This window comes from Chelonia mydas, chromosome 1, assembly GCF_015237465.2.
Source record: "Chelonia mydas isolate rCheMyd1 chromosome 1, rCheMyd1.pri.v2, whole genome shotgun sequence".
Lineage (NCBI taxonomy): Eukaryota > Metazoa > Chordata > Testudines > Cheloniidae > Chelonia > Chelonia mydas.
The window spans coordinates 67,514,065-67,532,946 of NC_057849.1; the positions used below are offsets into that span (position 1 = coordinate 67,514,065).

At 44.2% G+C, this 18,882-nt stretch overlaps 1 protein-coding gene across 3 annotated transcripts in view; it reads right to left on the reverse strand.

Moving 5' to 3' along the window:
- Positions 1-18,882, reverse strand: part of DIAPH3 (diaphanous related formin 3) — a 528,591-nt gene that overhangs the window by 371,393 nt on the left and 138,316 nt on the right. For all 3 annotated transcript variants that reach the window (XM_043533700.1, XM_043533705.1, XM_043533707.1), the window contains 2 exons: positions 10,109-10,450; positions 8,870-8,984 (listed from right to left, as the gene is read on the reverse strand). In XM_043533700.1, coding sequence (XP_043389635.1) covers positions 8,870-8,984; positions 10,109-10,450 — 457 coding nt within the window. The remainder of the gene's footprint in view (positions 1-8,869; positions 8,985-10,108; positions 10,451-18,882) is intronic.

Below are 18,882 nucleotides of genomic sequence, written 5' to 3' on the forward strand. Positions count from 1 at the left end.
AGGTTTCTGGGGAGGGCAGCCTTATTCCGTCCACCATGGTAGGACACTTTACCACTCTAGGCCAGTAACACGTACTCGGGAATCATTGTAGAACAAAGCATTGCAGTGTATGTTTGCTGGCATACAAACAACATCCGTTCTTTATCTCTCTGTGTTATCCTCAGGAGAGTGATATCATTCATGGTCACCTGGTTGAAATAGGGTGCTTTTCTTAAGGGGACATTCAGAGGTGCCCGTTCCTGCTGGGCTGTTTGCCTATGGCTGAACAGAAATGTTCCCTGCTGTTAGCCAAGGGGAGGGGGGAGGGGCTAGCCACGTGGTGTGGGGAGGCAAAATGCGACCTTGGAACGAAAGCACATGTGCTATGTATGTAATGTTAACAGCAAGGTTTACCGTGAAAGAGCGTAACCATTTTTCTAGAAAATATGTCTTTTTAAATACCACTGTCCCTTTTTTTCCCTCCACCAGCTGCATGTGTTTAAAGGATCACAGGATCTTCTCCTTCCCAGAGGCTAGTGAAGATTAGAAGGCGAAAAAAACGCACTCGTGATGAAACGTTCTCTGAGCTCATGCTGTCCGCCCACACTGACAGAGCACAGACAAATGCGTGGAGGCAGACAATGTCAGAGTGCAGGAAAGCACAAAATGACCGGGAGGAGAGGTGACGGGCTGAAGAGAGGGCTGAAGCTGAAAGGTGGCTGCAGCGTGATGAGAGGAGGCAGGATTCAATGCTGAGGCTGCTGGAGGATCAAACTAATATGCTCAAGCGTATAGCTGAGCTGCAGGAAAGGCAGCTGGAGCACAGACCGCCACTACAGCCCCTGTGTAACCAACCGCCCTCCTCCCAAAGTTCCATAGCCTCCTCACCCAGACGACCAAGAATGCGGTGGGGGGGCCTCTGGCCACCCGGCCACTCCACCCCAGAGGTTTGCCCAAGCAACAGAAGGCTGGCATTCAATAAGTTTTAAACTTTTCATGTGCTGTGTGGCCTTGTCCTTCCCTCCTCCACCACCCCTCCTGGTGCTTCTCTCCTCCACCACCCCTCCTGGGCTACCTTGGTAGTTATCCCCCTATTTGTGTGATGAATGAATAAAGAATGCATGAATGTGAAGCAACAATGACTTTATTGCCTTTGCAAGCAGTGATCGAAAGGAGGTGGGGAGGGTGGTTAGCTTACAGGGAAGTAGAGTGAACCAAGGGGCAGGGAGTTTCATCAAGGAGAAACAAACAGAACTTTCACACCGTAGCCTGGCCTGTCATAAAACTGGTTTTCAAAGCTTCTCTGATGTGCACTGCGCCCTCCTCTGCTCTTCTAACCGCTCTGGTGTCTGGCTGTGCGAAACCAGCAGCCAGGCGATTTGCCTCAACCTCCCACCCCGCCATAAACGTCTCCCCCTTACTCTCACAGATATTGTGGAGCGCACAGCAAGCAGTAATAACAGTAGGAATATTGGTTTCGCTGAGGTCTAACCGAGTCAGTAAACTGCGCCAGCGCGCTTTTAAACATCCAAATGCACATTCTACCACCATTCTGCACTTGCTCAGCCTGTAGTCGAACAGCTCCTGACTACTGACTTGGTACTGTGGACACACTCCGCCGATTACATGCACTTAGAGCATTTGTGTGGGGACAGACTATAAAACCGACTTCTATAAATTTGACCTAATTTCATAGTGTAGACATACCCTTAAAGACTATCTTTATAGTTAATAAATCTGTTTGTTTATTCTACCTGCAGCAGTATGTTTGGTCTGAAGTTTGTCAGAGGCTCCCCCTGGGATAACAAGCCTGGTACATATCATAGAATATCAGGGTTGGAAGGGACCTCAGGAGGTCATCTAGTCCAACCCCCTGCTCAAAGCAGGATCAATGCCCAACTAAATCATCCCAGACAGGGCTTTGTCAAGCCTGACCTTAAAAACCTCTAGGGAAGGAGATTTCACCACCTACCTAGGTAACCCATTCCAGTGCTTCACCCCCCTTCTAGTGAAAGTTTTTCCGAATATCCAACCTAAACCTCCCCCACTGCAACTTGAGACCATTGTTCCTTCTTCTGTCATCTGCTGCCACTGAGAACACTCTAGAGCCATCCTCTTTGGAACCCCCTTTCCGGTAGTTGAAAGCAGCTCTCAAATCCCCCCTCATTCTTCTCTTCCACAGACTAAACAATCCCAGTTCCCTCAGCCTCTCCTCATAAATCATGTGTTCCAGTCCCCTAATCATTTTTGTTGCCCTCCACTGGCAATTTTTCCACATCTTTCTTTTAGTGTGGGGCCCAAAACTGGACACAGTACTCCAGATGAGTCCTCACCAATGCCAAATAGAGGGGAATGATCACGTCCCTACATCTGCTGGCAATGCTCCTACTTATACAGCCCAAAATGTCGTTAGCCTTCTTGGCAACAAGGGCACACTGTTGACTCATATCCAGCTTCTCGTCCACTGTAACCCCTAGGCCCTTTTCTGCAGAACTGCTGCCTAACCATTCGGTCCCTAGTCTGTAGCGGTGCATGGGATTCTTCCGTCCTAAGTGCAGGACTCTGCACTTGTCCTTGTTGAACCTCAACCAATTTCTTTTGGCCCAATCCTCTAATTTGTCTAGGGCCCTCTGTATCCTATCCCTACCCTCCAGCTTATCTACCACTCCTCCCAATTTAGTGTCATCTGCCAACTTGCTGAGGGTGCAATCCACGCCATCTTCCAGATCATTATGAAGACATTGAACAAAACCAGCTCCAGGACCGACCCTTGGGGCACTCCACTTGATATCGGCTGCTAACTAGACATGGAGCCATTGATCACTACGCATTGAGCCCGAGGATCTAGACAGCTTTCTGTCCACCTTATAGTCCATTCATCCAGCCCATACTTCTTTAACTTGCTGGCAAGAATACTGTGGGTGACCGTATCGAAAGCTTTGCTAAAGTACAGGACTAACATGTCCACTGCTTTCCCTTCATCCACAGAGCCAGTTATCAATTTCTTTGTTAAACTGACTAATTTACAAAGTCCAGCAGGCATTACTCAACACTGTAAGACGGAGTTTCCTATGGTTGTGTCTGGGACTGGAGATATTGGCTAGTGTCATTCGCTTGCAGGTAGCTGGGATCAGCTTACATGCCAGAGGCTGTGTGTGAACAACCCAGGAGTGGGGGTTCTCACAGCAGAGCAGGGTAAGGCTGGCTCCCAGAGTCAAAGGTAAGAGAGGCCTAGCAGGTCACCCGTCCAGATAACACCAGAGTGGAACGTCACAGCATCCCAGGGGGGCCTAATGGTTGGCCACCCTCAACTGGAGACGAGAGGACAAATAAACCTGATGTCCAAACAAGTCTAGTCTCTTAGAGAGTCTTTATTCTTAGGGGTAGCTCTGGGTTGACCCTGTCGCTCCCTGTGGTTAACCGCCCCTACCACTAGGGAAGTGGAAGCAGGATGGGTGTACAGGTACTCGTGGCCTTTCGATAGCACAAAATATCAGCCCTCTTGGAGATGGGGGGCAAGGAGGAAGGAGTTTGCCACAAGGCATTGGTGATCTTTGAAACTCCTTCATGAAGGGGCAGAACCACCCTGGCCGGTGCTGTGGAGCAGAAGACGTCTAAGAGAGTCCAAGGACTGCTCTAACTTCTCCACCTGAAGGCCCAGGTTGGTGATGACCCTCTTCAATAGTTCCTGGTGCGCTTTAGCATCATCCGGAGGAAACAGGGGAGGAGGCCCCGCTATAGCCTCGTCTGGCAAAGACGAGGAAGATGCCAATGCCATAGGGTCCTCCACAACCATTGGTGGCCCTGGGGGTTCTTGCACCCAAGGCTTCATGCACCGGAGAAGGGCGGGAGAGAGGCAGCTGGTCTCTCCAAGGCTCCAGACACCAAGTGGGCAGCCTGGGAAAGCTGGGTGAACCCCCACCGATTTCATGGGTGCCACAGGGCCGGTTTTGGTGCCGACAACGTAGCCAGCACCACTGGTACCGGAGCTTGTCCCGCAATCAGGGAACCTCGCTCCAAACCAGAACCGGATCCTGAGCCATTGCTCCCAGGCAACCAGCGCAGAGTGGAAAGGTGGCTCTGTCCCAACCGTTGCTGGTCACTCCGCCTGGAGTCCCATCTGGAACAGGGTCTTGGGGACTAGCAGCGTTCGACGGATCCGCAACAGCCTGGAGCCAGCCATCTACGTCTTGCACTTGATGAACTGTACCGGGATGAGGCACGAGACCGGGAATCGGAAGGGGCCTGGTGCCAGGAAGAGCACGCACGCGGTGATGCCTTTCTGGGGGATCAGTGACAGTCCAAGGAATGGTAGCATCAATCCCTTGCCTGGTCTCTGGAACGGTACTAGGGTCTCGGCGATACTGGATGCCAGGACCGGTACTCCTGTCAGGGGGCGCGTGCCTCCAGAGGTCTGCACCTGGTCACCAGTGAGCTGTGCCTCGAGCCTCTCTGCCCGAGCCCAAGGTTGGGAACTGAATGGGGCTGCACTGCGCTTGTCTTTCACGGTCAGAGGCGTGGTGGCTACAGGAGGGCGAACACTGGTGGGACATCCCCTGCAACGGGGAATGGTGCAGCTGCGGTGGGAACCACGGTGGTCCGAACGCGGGTTTACCCCATGACCAGGGAACCGCAGGAGCTGGTGTAGGCGGAACTGGGAGGGTCATGATCTCCTGTGCTGACCTGCAGGGCCTCCAGCATTGATGGTACTCAGAGCTGACAGAGGCCTCCACCACTGTGTGTGGGGTGGCCAGCAGGTAGTGGGCTGGGCTACATCACTCAACCGGTGCTTGGGCCCGAGTTCCCGAAGCGGGTGAAGAGTTGCCCAGGACGGGAACTTTTTCGCACCCAGTCTTATCCTTTCCCTTGTGTGAGGTTGGAGACCGAGCTCGCACCGTCTTCTTGGCCGGAGCCACGGATGGGAACCAGTGCCAGACAGTGGATGGTCCCAGTGGGGCACTGTATACCGAGATCACGGTGCTCCGGTACCAGGGCGAGGGCCGACTTCATAAGGAGCGCTCTTAAACAAATATCGCGCTCCTCCTAGTCCTTGGCTTGAAGGACTTGCAAATCTTGAACTTTTCACTAATGGGCCCCTCGCCCAAGCAATGCAGACAGCTGTTGTGTTGATCACTAATGGGCATGGGCCTCTTGCAGCAATCACAGGTCTTAAAGCCTGGGGATTGGGGCATGCCCCGTCCCAAGGCAAAGTCCCGTTTGGGACCTACAAAGTCTAACTATAGCTAAGGGATTTAATAACACTAACAGGAACACTACGTACACTATAATACAAGCACCATTGAGTTCGTACAAACAAAAAAGCAACAGCACTAGCTGAAGCAGCAACAGTTCCAGCACCATCACTGGTGGCAAGAAGAAACTGAGAGGGGGAGGAGCTGGCAGCGCCCTATATACCACAGTATGTGCGCCACTCCAGGGGGCGCCAGAGCCCGTCCCCTACGGACACTGCTGAGGGAAAAACTTCCGGCACCCGTTCACGTGGCGAGCACACACACACACAAATTGAATGGACATGAGCAAGCACTTGAAGAAGAAGAAAGTGTTTTGTCTGTACAAGTATAACAGCAAGCACCACCTCACATCTAACATATGGCGATGCTGCTCATTCACACTGGAGTGTGGCTTGAGAAAAAAATATAGGTAAGTCAATAACCTGGTTAAGATGAAACTACCTTAGATAAAAAGTCTGGATGTGTCCTTAAGGATATCTTGTCTTTGAAGACTTGAGTATAAGGAGGTTCTACCATTAAAGCTTATAATTCACTGACTCTTTTTGCAGATGTTATAGCCACCAGAAAGAGTGTCTTCTGGCAGAGGAGAGGCGAGCAAGTTGCTCTTGGCTCAAATGGAGGACCCTTACTAGGGAAAGTCCCAATGACTGGGGAAGAGAAAAGACTTTCTCTGATGTGGTACAAGTCTCTGACCTCCCTGGAGCATAAGGGGTCCAATTCACTCATCACAAAGGGGTCAGAGGAGAGAGACTTCATATTTCTACCAATCACTGGCAGCAACTCCGATCACAACAGACCTGACCGATCCTGAGATTTCAACTTTGATGGTACCGATGGAAAGGGTGTTACCAGAACGAGGTCTGATACTGAAAGAGCCCCAGCTCTGAGAGTTAGTATGTCCTGGGAGGTTGACAGAGTAGGTTTGCTTCACTTATATGGAGTAGCCAACTAAGAGGAGGAACTGCTCTTATATTTGTGCGAGTGTTTTCTGCCTTTCTGATGAGACTCTGATGGGTTACAGGCTCCTCTATAGCAGAGCTGGACATCATGGCAGACATGCATTCCATGTAGATTCAGCTTGATGTACAGGAAGGGTCCCGTGGCCAAGGTCCGCCTGTGGCTTCTCGGCCTTTTCTGTAAGGTATTTTCTAAGCCTAATTTCTCATGACTTATGGATACCGCCAGAGAAGGAGCAGCAAATATTGCACTTACCTGTGACATGTGCTTCCCCAAGGCAGTACAAGCAGTGCAGATACTCACTGTTGACCAAAAGGAATGAGGGCAGGAGACAATTCTTGAAGCCCTGAGTTCTGGGCATAGTCCGATACCCATAAAAGACACGAACCAGCTTTCAAAAAAGAACAGGGTTTGTTTCCCCGAATCTGATTTTTTTTAAACTCTGATCAGTTGACAAGCAGCCTCACATACATTGTTCTTATGTTTGTTGCAGTGGCATGCCTTTTGAGAATAATGTAACTAAGCACATACAAAACAGAGACTTCAGAATGGTGCCAGTCAGACAGTGCTTTCCTGAAAAAGCAATACTGCATAGGTAGCTGGAGGAGTGAGTTATGTAAAAGTGAATGCATGTTTGTTTGGTTTCTTTGGCTCAGGCCATTTTGCCACATGCTTATCATTTTAGCACCAACAAATCTAGAAGGGATGGGGTTAGTGTGAAGTTTAAGTAAAATTTAAAAAAAACAGACATTTACAGAAAAATAAATTGTCATTAGCTTTCAACAATTTTATTACTAGAACTTTCACAGGTTAGTAAGTGTGCAGCTGAAATTACTAAACATTTTCAGTAAACTTATTGGCTCATTCAAATTCCTTTCTACCAAATAAACAAACAAGGACTCATCTATTAATGCACCTAATGCAATCTAAAGAATAAATTCAAAATTCTTGTCCAGACTCTGAAGGAGGTAAAGGGGCAATGTTGCTCAACCAGTGCTCTGATTTACTATGCTGTCCCCAGCACTTACTCAGTTTTGTCAATGCAATGAGGCATGACATTACCTTCATCTGCCACTCCCATGCTACTCCCTATGTCAGGGATACCCTCCATATACATAATTCTCAAGCCACCAGTCTCACCTCATTCAAGTATCTCATAGAAACTCACTTCAGGCATAGAATCTACAATAAATGAACTAAAACAAAAAACTTCTTTACAAAGAAAAAAAAAAACAGTCACCCCACGAAGTTAATACAGCCATGTTCAATCTCACGCTGTCGTTCTTCTCATCTTCACCATCACATCTGCATTTTAGACGGCAAGTTTCTCAAGGTATCTGTTCTGCAAAAGCCTATGAAATGCATCTCTGGATGCAATCCTAATAAATTATAACTTATTAATCACCCTGAAATAAAGGTAATTCTTGCCATGCAACATAACAAAGGGATCAGATTCTGTTAATCCAAACAATACTGTTCTTCTTAATACCACATCAATATCTGAAACCATGCCACTAGCACCTAAGAAATAAAAACAATCACCACAATCATTATTCTGATGGTAGGTTCATACATAGTTAACTTGGTACAGAAACAAATTATTTCTGTATCAGTATAGAATGTCAGTGTTTTCCTCAACACTCAATGTTAGTGAAGATATACAAATCTCTATTTTGGCATCTCCTTAAAAGCATACTTCAATATAGCTGTGATAAAAATATGCCCTGTCACTGAAAAAGTGAAAACTTTGGAGAATTTCTGCCAAGGGCAGTCCTAACCCATAGATGCCACCAAATCTACTGGTCTGTCTCCCCACTTCTGGGACAAGGGAAACAGCTCACAGTTCAGATTCTCAGATGTCAAGGGGACATGAGATTATTAATTTTCCTGTTCAGGAAGGTAGCAACACACAACCACAGGCTCTGAAAGGGAAATCCTTGGTTGCAACATACTCAGAAAGCAAATGGAGAGAAAGAGGAGAAAACCAGGAGCAGGCTACATGAAACTACTTTAGAGAGGGGGCTGCCCTCTGATTATCTGTGGAATAGCTGACCTTTCCACAGGCCTAAAAAAATTGGGTCAGGGACAGACTGAACAAGAGCACGGTTTCATGTGTAGGAAGGAGGGAACCTTGTGAAAAAAGATTACCAAGAACTGTTTCTGGGAAAGCCTGGGTCAATTATACTCACAAGTTTAATTGCTGCAATATTTGTTCAATGTGGGCGTGTCTGTATCCTTGGTGCATCAATAAATCATGTATATTTGCAAGCTAAACACCATAACTTCTGCACTCTACATTGAGACTCACCAGTTTGTCAATAGCTCATCTTTTTACATTGTATGAACAGATACTCTTAAATATGACGGAACAAAATAGTCTGAAAATACCAGGAAGCATTTTGGTGTTTTTCACTGAAATTTTTGTTCTAACTCTCACATTACATACTGCTTTCAAAATGATGGGATAGACTATTACTTCTTCAATAAAAATGAAGTGTGACTCTAAAATTTACTATTTTTCTGATTACATATTTTTTATGTGCTCTCATGTAAAATACAGAGAGTCAAAGTAGTTGATATATATACTATTCTTTAAAATTAGTAGGCTGTGATTACAAATGGTTTGTTTGATTAGAAAATACAGCTTTAAAAGTAGTAAATCAAGTCAATGAACTACTTACCTTTCTTTTGACAACAAAACGTAAGCTCCAGTTTGCAAAGCAAATCAGCGCTCTCATACTTGTCCTCATCTGCTATTAGCCAGAAACAGTTTTCAGTCATTTCATGTGGCCTAATCTGCAAATCAAAGAGATATCAAAGATTCCTTGTAAATATGTAGCATAACCTTTCGTAAAATTCTACTTTGCTGTAAGGTCTACACAATACATAACAATGGTGAAGCAGCTGGTTGCTAAGACTGCTGCCTACCATGCTGAACAATACTGTCTCATTGTTTCCAAGTACTCCCATCTATCTGTATCCATCTGTTCTTCTGTTGCCCCTTGTTTTGTACTTAAATTGTAAGCTCTTTTAGGCAGGGATTGTCTTTTTTTGTTGCATGCGTGTACAACACCTAGCATAATGAAGTCCTGGTCCACAACTAGAACTCCTAAGTGGTACGATAATACAAAATAATAACTGGACAGTTGAAAGGCTGCATGTTCATAGAGTATTTCAATCACTGTTTTCACAACTACAAAGATTTCTAATTTTGAAAATACGGTATATCTAAAATATATTAATGTACTAAAGATATTGTTTAAAAGAAATTAAATTCTAATGTTTAGAAGATGTCAATACAAACACCAAGATCTTTAACACAAACTGAGTTTTATCAACTTTTGTTTAGAATTCTTAGCATAAATCTGACTTTTCTGTTGAAGCGCTCATGACAAATGTCTATAGACAAAGATTTTAATACAAAGTATTTTATCAGTACTACCTTATTAGTTAAGGGGTTAAATGTGCGCTGAATATAAATATAGAAAATTTGACATCAGTGTAGATTTAAAACATCATCAATTTTAAGGGAGACCTTCTCTGAACACAACTGATTCAAACACGAATATAATACTCTATTTTTTTAGCTATATTTTTCCTATGGATAACTCTTTACACTGAGTTTTTTGGTCCAAACATTTGTATTAATATAAAGGATAATGATTTTTTAAAAATTGATTATTTTTAAAGACGACCAAGTGATAAGATGGAAATACTGACAGAAGCAGAACTCCCTAGACGAAGGAAGGAGGAAAGAGTGGGGAGGAAAGAAAAAGTAAAGCATAATAGGAGATTGATACAACATTATATTTTCATTAAACTGACATTCATTCTACACAGCTTACCCATCTGGCAATGCCAAATTACTATAATTTCTATGTTAAATTAGGCACCAGAAATTTTCCACATTTAAGTTTTACCTTTGACCAGTTGAGCCTTTTCATGGTGATCTCAGGTTTGAATTCTTTTTTAGGCTTCAATCCAAAGGGCAATGTACGTGGAGGCGGAGACCACTGTATTCCAGGTAAGCCTGGTGGCGGAGGAGGTGGTGGTGGTGCACCAAAAGATGGAGGCATTCCCGAGCCCTTCAAAAAAGGCAGTGGTGGAGGTGGTGGCGGAGGTGGCACTGCCCCATTAAAAGGTGCTGGTGGGGGAGGTGGTAGTAATTGTTCAGGTGCTGCAGCAGCTGGTGGAGGAATAGATGTGCCTCCTTGTATTGATGGTAAAAAATGAACATCTGATCCATGTGGTAAGGAGTCATACTGGGGAGAAAAAAAATTTATTCACTCATTTTCTTAAACTGAGTGCCATAAGGTTCATATTTACAGAATAAATAGAAAAGTAATAATTTCAGTGAGACTCCTTCTCCATGAAACAATGAAATATGAATTTTATTGAAACAGACATGGTCTCGTTACATACATATCTTTCATAATAAAAGTTCTTCATCTTGCAAACACAATTTAGAATCAGAAGCAGACACAAAAACATACCTAGAGATACTGTATTCAACACCTTGTTTCATTGGACGTGATACAATTGCTAAAACAGACAAGGTGAGTAAAGTAATTTCTGTTGGTGAGAGAGGCAAGCTTTTACGCTTAGAAAGAGCTCTTTTTCACAGTATTTCTAAGAATAATTTTTCTTGCTCCTGGATGGATTTTTATCTAAACCAGTCAGAGTCTGAAGCAAACCAAAATCAAGACGGTCAGATCCTCAAGCTGCTATTACAGCTCAAAAAGAACTATTCCAACAATCAAGGATCCAGAACCAGTGCCATCACTTGGCACTAACTTGGTCCAGTGATTATTATAAACTACATGAACAAACAGGACTTGGGGAAAAAAATCTGTTTTCCTAGACAAAAGCCATTCACATTCTTAGAAGAAAGTTTTGATTCTGCAAATGAAATAGTAAGTTTCTAGCTCTAACAGTTGTGAAGATGACATCACTTTGCGTTTGGAAGGTTAAATCAATACCTTGATATCCTAAATGTGCATGATCCATAGCAGAGTGAAAATTGATCAGAGACTATTTGGTGAGGGTGTGCTTCAAATTTATTAGGCACATACCAACCCAGCAGCTGATATGAAAGAAGAAGCCTCAGAACAGGATCCATAAAGTAAACGTGAAACTGACATGGAAGACAACTCAGGAAAAACTACACTTGGATCTGCTATTGGAAATTTTAAAAAAAGAATGAAGGCAGGAATAGAAAAGAGGTGTAACAAAAGCAAGGTGCCTGTTCAAGTAGTATTTGGCAATTATGAGTTTTACTGGTATTTGAACACAAGTTATTCAATTAATACTTTTTTAATAGTGAAACAGCTCTCTATGTCCAGGGCACCTAGAGCATATGGAGACATGCCTTTTTTAACATTTGTATAAATCTAAAATAAAACTATAATTTCTGCACTTTTGACAAATTAGTTGTAAGTTGTTTTAAACATATTTAATAAAGAGTTGATTGACAATATTATAGAGATCAGAAATACACTTTTAGCTACTGGTTCTTATTTATATTACTGACCAGAAGAATGGAGAGTTCCTGCAATAGTCTATTTGTTGTTTGTTTCTTTTATACATGTCTAAACAACAAGATGAAAGTGATAATGAAATGGGTGAAAGTGATCATGAAATTATAGAGCAAGTGAAAAAGGAAGGCAAGTGTAAATCCTCGACTTAGCAGGGAAGCGGAACTAACATCATCAAGATGGCTGAGGTCTATTTCAATGTCTATTTCGCTTCAGTCTTCTGTAAAACGGTGACCAGATATTCCACACAATTAATATTAACAACAAAGAGAAAGGAACACAGGGAAAGAACAGGTTAAAGAATATTTAGAGAAGTTAAATATATTCAAGTCAACAGACCCTAATGAAATTCATCCTAGGATACTTAAGGAACAAGCTGAAGCAATCTCAGAACCAATAGCAATTATCTTTTGGAACTCATGGAGGATGTGTAGCCCCAAAGGATTGGAGAAGGACAAACATAGCACCTATCTTTAAAAAGGGGAACAAAGAGGAACCAGGGAATTATAGAACAGTCAGCCTCACTTCTGGAAAGGTATTGGGGGAAAAAAATCAAATTTTAAGCACCAACAGGATAATAGGATTATGAGGGTCAGCCAACATGGATTTTTCAAGAACGAGTTATGTCAAACCAAACTAATTTCCTACTTTGACAGCATTACTGGCCTAGTGGAGGTGGGGCCAGGAGACGAGGAGGAAAAAGAAGAATGGTTACTCACCCTGTACAGTAACTATGGTTCTTCAATATGTGTCCTCCCCCCATGGGTGTTCCACTTTAAATGCACTAGTGACCCCTGTACTTTTGATCAGATTTTTCTCACAGCAGTGTCCATTTGGCCAACACATGCATGTTAGTCAGTCTCATGCCCTGTGCCATTGTTATGTAACACTGTGCAAGTGAACCGCCCTCAGTTTCTTCTCTTTGGTGAAGCTCAATGACAGAGAACTCTGAATCAGAGAGAAAGGAGGGCGGGTACTGGACCACCCATAGGAACATACATCTCACAAAATCACAGGGTGAGTAACCATTTCTTCTTCGAGCAGTGTCGCTACGGGAGCTTCACTCTGGGTGACTACCAAACAGTACCCTCTAAGATGGGGTGGCTTCAGAGTCAAGTCCAGTAGAGAGGAAACTACAGACAAGCCAAACACCGTGCCAGAGCCGGAGTCGTGAGTTATGGCATATGTCAAGGTTCCTTCCCCACTCTGAACTCTAGGATACAGATGTGGGGACCTGCATGAAAACCTCCTAAGCTTATTTTTACCAGTTTAGGTTAAAACTTCCCCAAGGTACAAACTATTTTACCTTTTGCCCTTCGACTTTATTGCTGCCACCACCAAGCATCTAACAAATATGTAACAGGGAAAGAGCCCGCTTGGAAACGTCTTTCCCCCAAAAATCCTCCCAAACCCTACACCCCCTTTCCTGGGGAAGGCTTGATAAAAATCCTCACCAATTTGCATAGGTGAACACAGACCCAAACCCTTGGATCTCAAGGGCAATGAAAAAGCAATCAGGTTCTTAGAAGAAGAATTTTAATTGAAGTAAAAGAATCACCTCTGTAAAATCAGGAAGTAAATACCTTATAGGGTAATCAGATTCAAAATATTGACAATCCCTCTAGGCAAAACCTTAAGTTACAAAGAGACACAAAAACAGGAATATACATTCCATTCAGCACAGCTTATTTTATCAGCCATTTAAACAAAAAAGAATCTAACGCATATCTAGCTAGATTACTTACTAAGTTCTAAGACTCCATTCCTTTTCTGTTCCTGGCAAAAACAACTCACAGACAGAGCAAACCTTTGTTTCTCCCCCCCGCTCCAGCTTTCAAAGTATCTTGTCTCCTCATTGGTCATTTTAGTCAGGTGCCAGCAAGGTTATCCTAGCTTCTTAACCCTTTACAGGTGAAAGGGTTTTTTCCTCTGGCCAGGAGGGATTTTAAAGGTGTTTATCCTTCCCTTTATATTTATGACAGCATAGCATTTGATAAATGTATGTATAGATGTCCAAGTAGAAAGCTTTACAGATTTTGATAATCTGCTCATTCTTGAGGAAGGCCTTAGAGGCAGCGATGGATCTTGTAGAGCGATTGTGTATATCCAAAGGTGGTTGAATATTGGAAGACTGGTAACAAGCGTTAATGTAGCCTTGGAAAGCCTCCAGTTAGAGATTGCTGACCCTTGTGATCTATCTGCTAGCAAGATGAATAACTTGTGGGTCTTTCTGAAGGACTTTGTCCTGTGTAGATAGAAGGCCCGGCCTCTCCTAACATCCAGGGTGTGCAGCAGAGATTTAGATGCAATTTGGGATAGAAAACAGGCAGATGAATGGGCTGATTGAGATGGAACTCGGAGGAAATCTTAGGTAAAAATTTGGGGTGGGGTGGCAGTGTGATCTTGTCCTTAAAAAATGCTGAAGAGGAGAATGCCATCAGGTCCCCTGTTTCTCCAGCCGATCACACCAACACGATGGCTATCAGGAATGCTGTCTTCAGTGACAAATGGAACAGTGACCAGATAGACAGAGGTTCAAAGGATGATCTTGTGAAGCATTTAAGGACCAGATTGAGGTCCTATATGGGAGTAGGAAGTTGGACCAACGGATAGAGGTTTCCTAGCCCTCTGAGGAATCCCACTGTAGTCAGGTGAGCAAAGACAAAATAACCCTCTATTGGTGGGTAGAAGCCATGCTGGCTGTCAGGTGGACCTTTATGGAGCTCATCAATAGACCTGAGCTTTTGAGAGTTAGGGCGTATTTCAATATATCCGGAAGTGATACAGTCACTGGAGGAATCTGTCTGTGGTCAAGCCAGTTCACAAACTGAGAATACATGTAGCGAGTAGAGTGTTTCTTGCTATGTAATAACACCCTTTGCACATCTTCTGAGCAGGCTATGTCTCATCCCTAGAGCCATGGACAAACTATGCTTTGAGACGTAGCACTGTGCGACTGGGATGAAGAATATTCCTGCTCTCCTGGGAGACAAGATGAGAAGCAGTGTGAAGAGTAATCAGACAGCAAACAGCCAGTTGCCTCAGGTAAGGAAACCACATTTGTCTAGGCCAGGTCAGCGCTATTACGATGACTCTGGCTTTCTTTATTTTATTTGAGCATAACTTTGGCTATTAGGAGAGTTGACAGAAATGTGGAGAGTAGGGAAAAGCATCCCCTCGGGATTGGTGACCCTATCCACCCCTAAAGCAGAAGTGAGTGCATTTCTTGCTTGACTCTGTGGCCAACAAGTCTGTGGAGTGCCCACTGATGTAATATGTAAATATGCTGGGGTCTATTTCCCACTTGTGGTCTTGGAAGAATTATCTGCTGAGAGCATACATGGTCATATTCTGTGAAACTGGGATATAGGCCTCTGTGATGATAATCTGGTTGCATATGCGCTAATGCCAAAGCTTGACAAACTCGGTGCAGAGGGAGGGGGAATCTCATTCAGCCTTGACAAATGATGTAAAACTTGCATGATATATTGTCTGTCATGATCTTTATGTGTTTGCCCCAATTAGTGGTAGGAACCACAGAGAGGTGTATCTGACCACTCTGAGCTCCAGGATGTTGATGTGTAGCATTGCCTCTTGTGATCTCCACTTCCCATGTATAAGCACTCCTCATCCAAGCAAAAGAGACATCCGTCATTATGACAACATTTGGGGAAGGACATGCAAATGAGATTCCTGTGCACATGCTGCGATGATCTTTCCATCAGTCGAGGGATTGTTTTACAGAGGTACATATGGAAAGAAGCATATTTAAACCATGTCTGGTTGGTGAATTGACAGTTCTGAGCCACCTTGAAAGCAGCACATTTAAAGCCAGGCATGGTATATAATGAAGTTCCAGGAAACAACCTCTCAGCAACCAGTTGTTCAGGTAAGGGAATATTAAGACAACTTTCCTGCAGAGCTGTACTGCTACAACCGACATGACCTTTGAAAAGACCCTCAGGGCAGATGACAGGGCAAAAGGAAGCACTCAGTATTGAAAGTGGTCCTGGCCACAATGAAAGATAGGAATCGTTTGTCGAAAGGTGGATAGCGATGTGGAAATGCACATCATGAAGGTCAAGGGCTGAGAACCAATCCCCTTGCTCCAGTGATGGAATGATCGCAGCAAGTGTCACCATTTCGAATGTCTATGCCTTCACACAGGTGTTCAGCAGTCTTAGGTCTAGGTTGGGTCTCCAATCTCCACTCTTTTTGGTACCAGGAAGTACCTTGAATAAAACCACTTCCCTCTGTGCTGCATGGAGACTGATTCTATAGCTCCCAAATGTAAGAGTGCGTCTATTGCTTGATGAAGCACAGTCTGAAGGGGGGTCCCCGAAGAGGAACGAGGAAGGGGGGGTTCATTGGTGGAAGAGAAGTGGATGGTGTAACCTGTAGAGATCATCTCCAAAACCCACTAGTCTGTAGTGATCAACTCCCAGGCTCACCTGAAGTGGTGAAGACACTCAAAGGGAGGAAGACTACTGGAATCAGCACAGCTGAGGAGTAAGGGAATGGCAATTCAGACCCTCAACCAACCCCTTAAAATTGATGCTTGGAGGTGGATGGGTACGAGGCGGGAGGCTGAGAAGAGGACACCTTCCTTTTCTGAAATCTCTGCCACCTTTAGTATTGCTCATAGCACCTCAGTGAAGAAAGGAATTAGATCGAGCAGGATCTCCGGGCAGTGAGACTTGCTGAGTTCTCTCTTGTAGATGGGTGTATAAATTAGGTCTGTTGATTAATCGCAGTTAGATTTCAGGTAAGGTAGATTTTAGAGTCCTTTAATGTTCTCAGAGACTCGTCCATAATATCTACGAATAACTTAGACCTATCAAAATGAAGGTCCTCTACTATACTCTGGACCTCTTTTGGGAATCCAGAGAGTTGGAGCCAGGAGGCTCTTCTCATTTTCACCGCAGTAAGCAATCAAATGGGCAATGGTATCAGCGGCTTCTAGGAAAGCTTGTAGGATTGTCCTGGCCATTATCTAGCCCTTTGCAATAATTGCCTGGAACTGATCCCTGTGTTTGTTCAGTAGATGGTCCATGAAAGAGGTCAGTTCTGTGTAATTCACAGAGTCACACTTTGCCATCAATACTTGATAATTGGCAATTCTAAACTGCAGGGAGGCCAAGGAATAAGACTGTCTCCCCAGTAGATCCAGACACCTGAGGTCTTTGTCATGAGGCATGGTTTTAGCATGGTGCTGCCTATCATATTCATTCACTCTGTCAACTACCAAAGAGTTAGGTGAGGGATGAGAAAATAAAAATTCTTAGTCCTTTGCTGGGACGCAATACTTCTTATCCTCTCTTTTTCATCTAGACAAAATAAAGCTGCATGTGCCAGATCTTCACTGGGTCCAGAAGAGCCTCATTAACAAGCAAGGCTATACAGGCCGAGAAGGTTGATGGGAGAATGTTGAACACCTTATGATAAGATTCTGTCAGCTCCTCAAGAGGAATCTACAGAAAGTCTGGGACCCTCTTGACCAGGTCCTGGAAATATGCATAACTGGTTGGTCCCAAAGAGTAGTAATCAGTGGGTCACAGTCAAGCTGGAAGGGCATATAAAGTGGAGTCCCGCAGGGATCAGTTCTGGGTCCAGTTCTATTTAATAACTTCATCAATGATGTAGACAATGGCATAGAGAGAGTACACTTACACATTTGCGGATGATACGAAGCTGGAAGGTGTTGCAAATGCTTTGGAGGACAGGATTAAAATTCAAAATGATCTGGAAAAACTGGAGAAATGGTCTGGTCTGAAGTACACAGGATGAAATCCAATAAGGACAAATGCAAAGTACTCCAATTAGGAAGGAACAATCAGTTGCACACATACACAATGGGAAATGATTGCCTAGGAAGGAGTACTGAAGAAAGGTATCTGGGGGTCATCGGGGATCACGAGCTAAATATGACTGAAGAGTGTAACATCGTTGCAAAAACAAAAAAAAGCAAACACCATTCTTCGCTCTACTCAATTGGAGTACTGTGTCCAGTTCTGGACGTCACATTTCAGGAAAGATGTGGACAAACTCAAGAAAGTCCAGAGAAGAGCAACAATAATGATTAAAGGTCTAGAAAACTTGACCTGTGAGGGACAATTGAAAAACCTAATTTTGTTTACTCTGGGGGAAAAACGGAGAGGGGACATAAGAACAGTTTTTAAGTATATAAAAAGTTCTTCAAGGAGGAAGGAGGTAAACTATTCTGAGGACAGGACAAGAAGCAATGGGCTTAAATTGCAGGAAGGGCAGTTTAGGTTGGACATAAGGAAAAACTTCCGAACTATCAGGGTGGTTAAGCACTGGAATAAATTGCCTAGGGAGGATGTGGAATCTCCATCACTGGAGATATTTAGGAGCAGGTTAGACAAACACCTGCCACAGATGGTCTAGATAATACTTAGTCCTGCCATGAATACAGAAGACTGGACTAGATGTCCTCTCGAGATCCCTTCCAGTCCTAAGATTCTATGATTTTATGTTTAAAATCATCCACCAGGGATAGAAGAGGGGGGACGACTGCTTCTTCCAGAAATGGAGAAGATATTGGTTCTAGGAAATATCCTTTCATCAGCTCCAGCCTCATGTTCCTCAAGGGATTCCTCTGGAGGATCAGGTCTTGTGGAAGGAATAGGTGATGCTGGTTCCTTCTCTCTATGGTGAGTGATACTCAACGCTCAGGAAAATAGTTGGTGATAAGCCACAAAGGGGTCCCAGTATAGCCAGGGAGGAAGTGCATAAGGCATAGGAGGCGGCAACCAAGGTTGCACATAGCAGCAAGACATTGGTAGTAAATGTGGGCTGTGAAAAGTTGCAGCTTCAGCAGAGGCTTCTGGAAAGGGGCCTCTGTAGTCGTGAGGAGGAGAGCCCTGAACTGACATTTTAGAACAAGGCAAGGTCTTCATCAGAATCCTCTTCCTCAAGTTTACTCAGGAATGGTGGAGAGCCTGAAGAGATCTGAGGTGAAACAGTTGCTGATGGTACAAAAGGTCTTATGCACTCCAAGGAAAGCACACTTGGAGCCTGAGTGGGTTTCTTAGGTATCAAGGAAGAGCTCATCTTGCCACCCCAGTCCACTAATGTTACTGATGGTCTCTCCAGCCCCGGGGTCTTGCGGTCTAGCTGTGCTCTGGGTACCTGAGGAA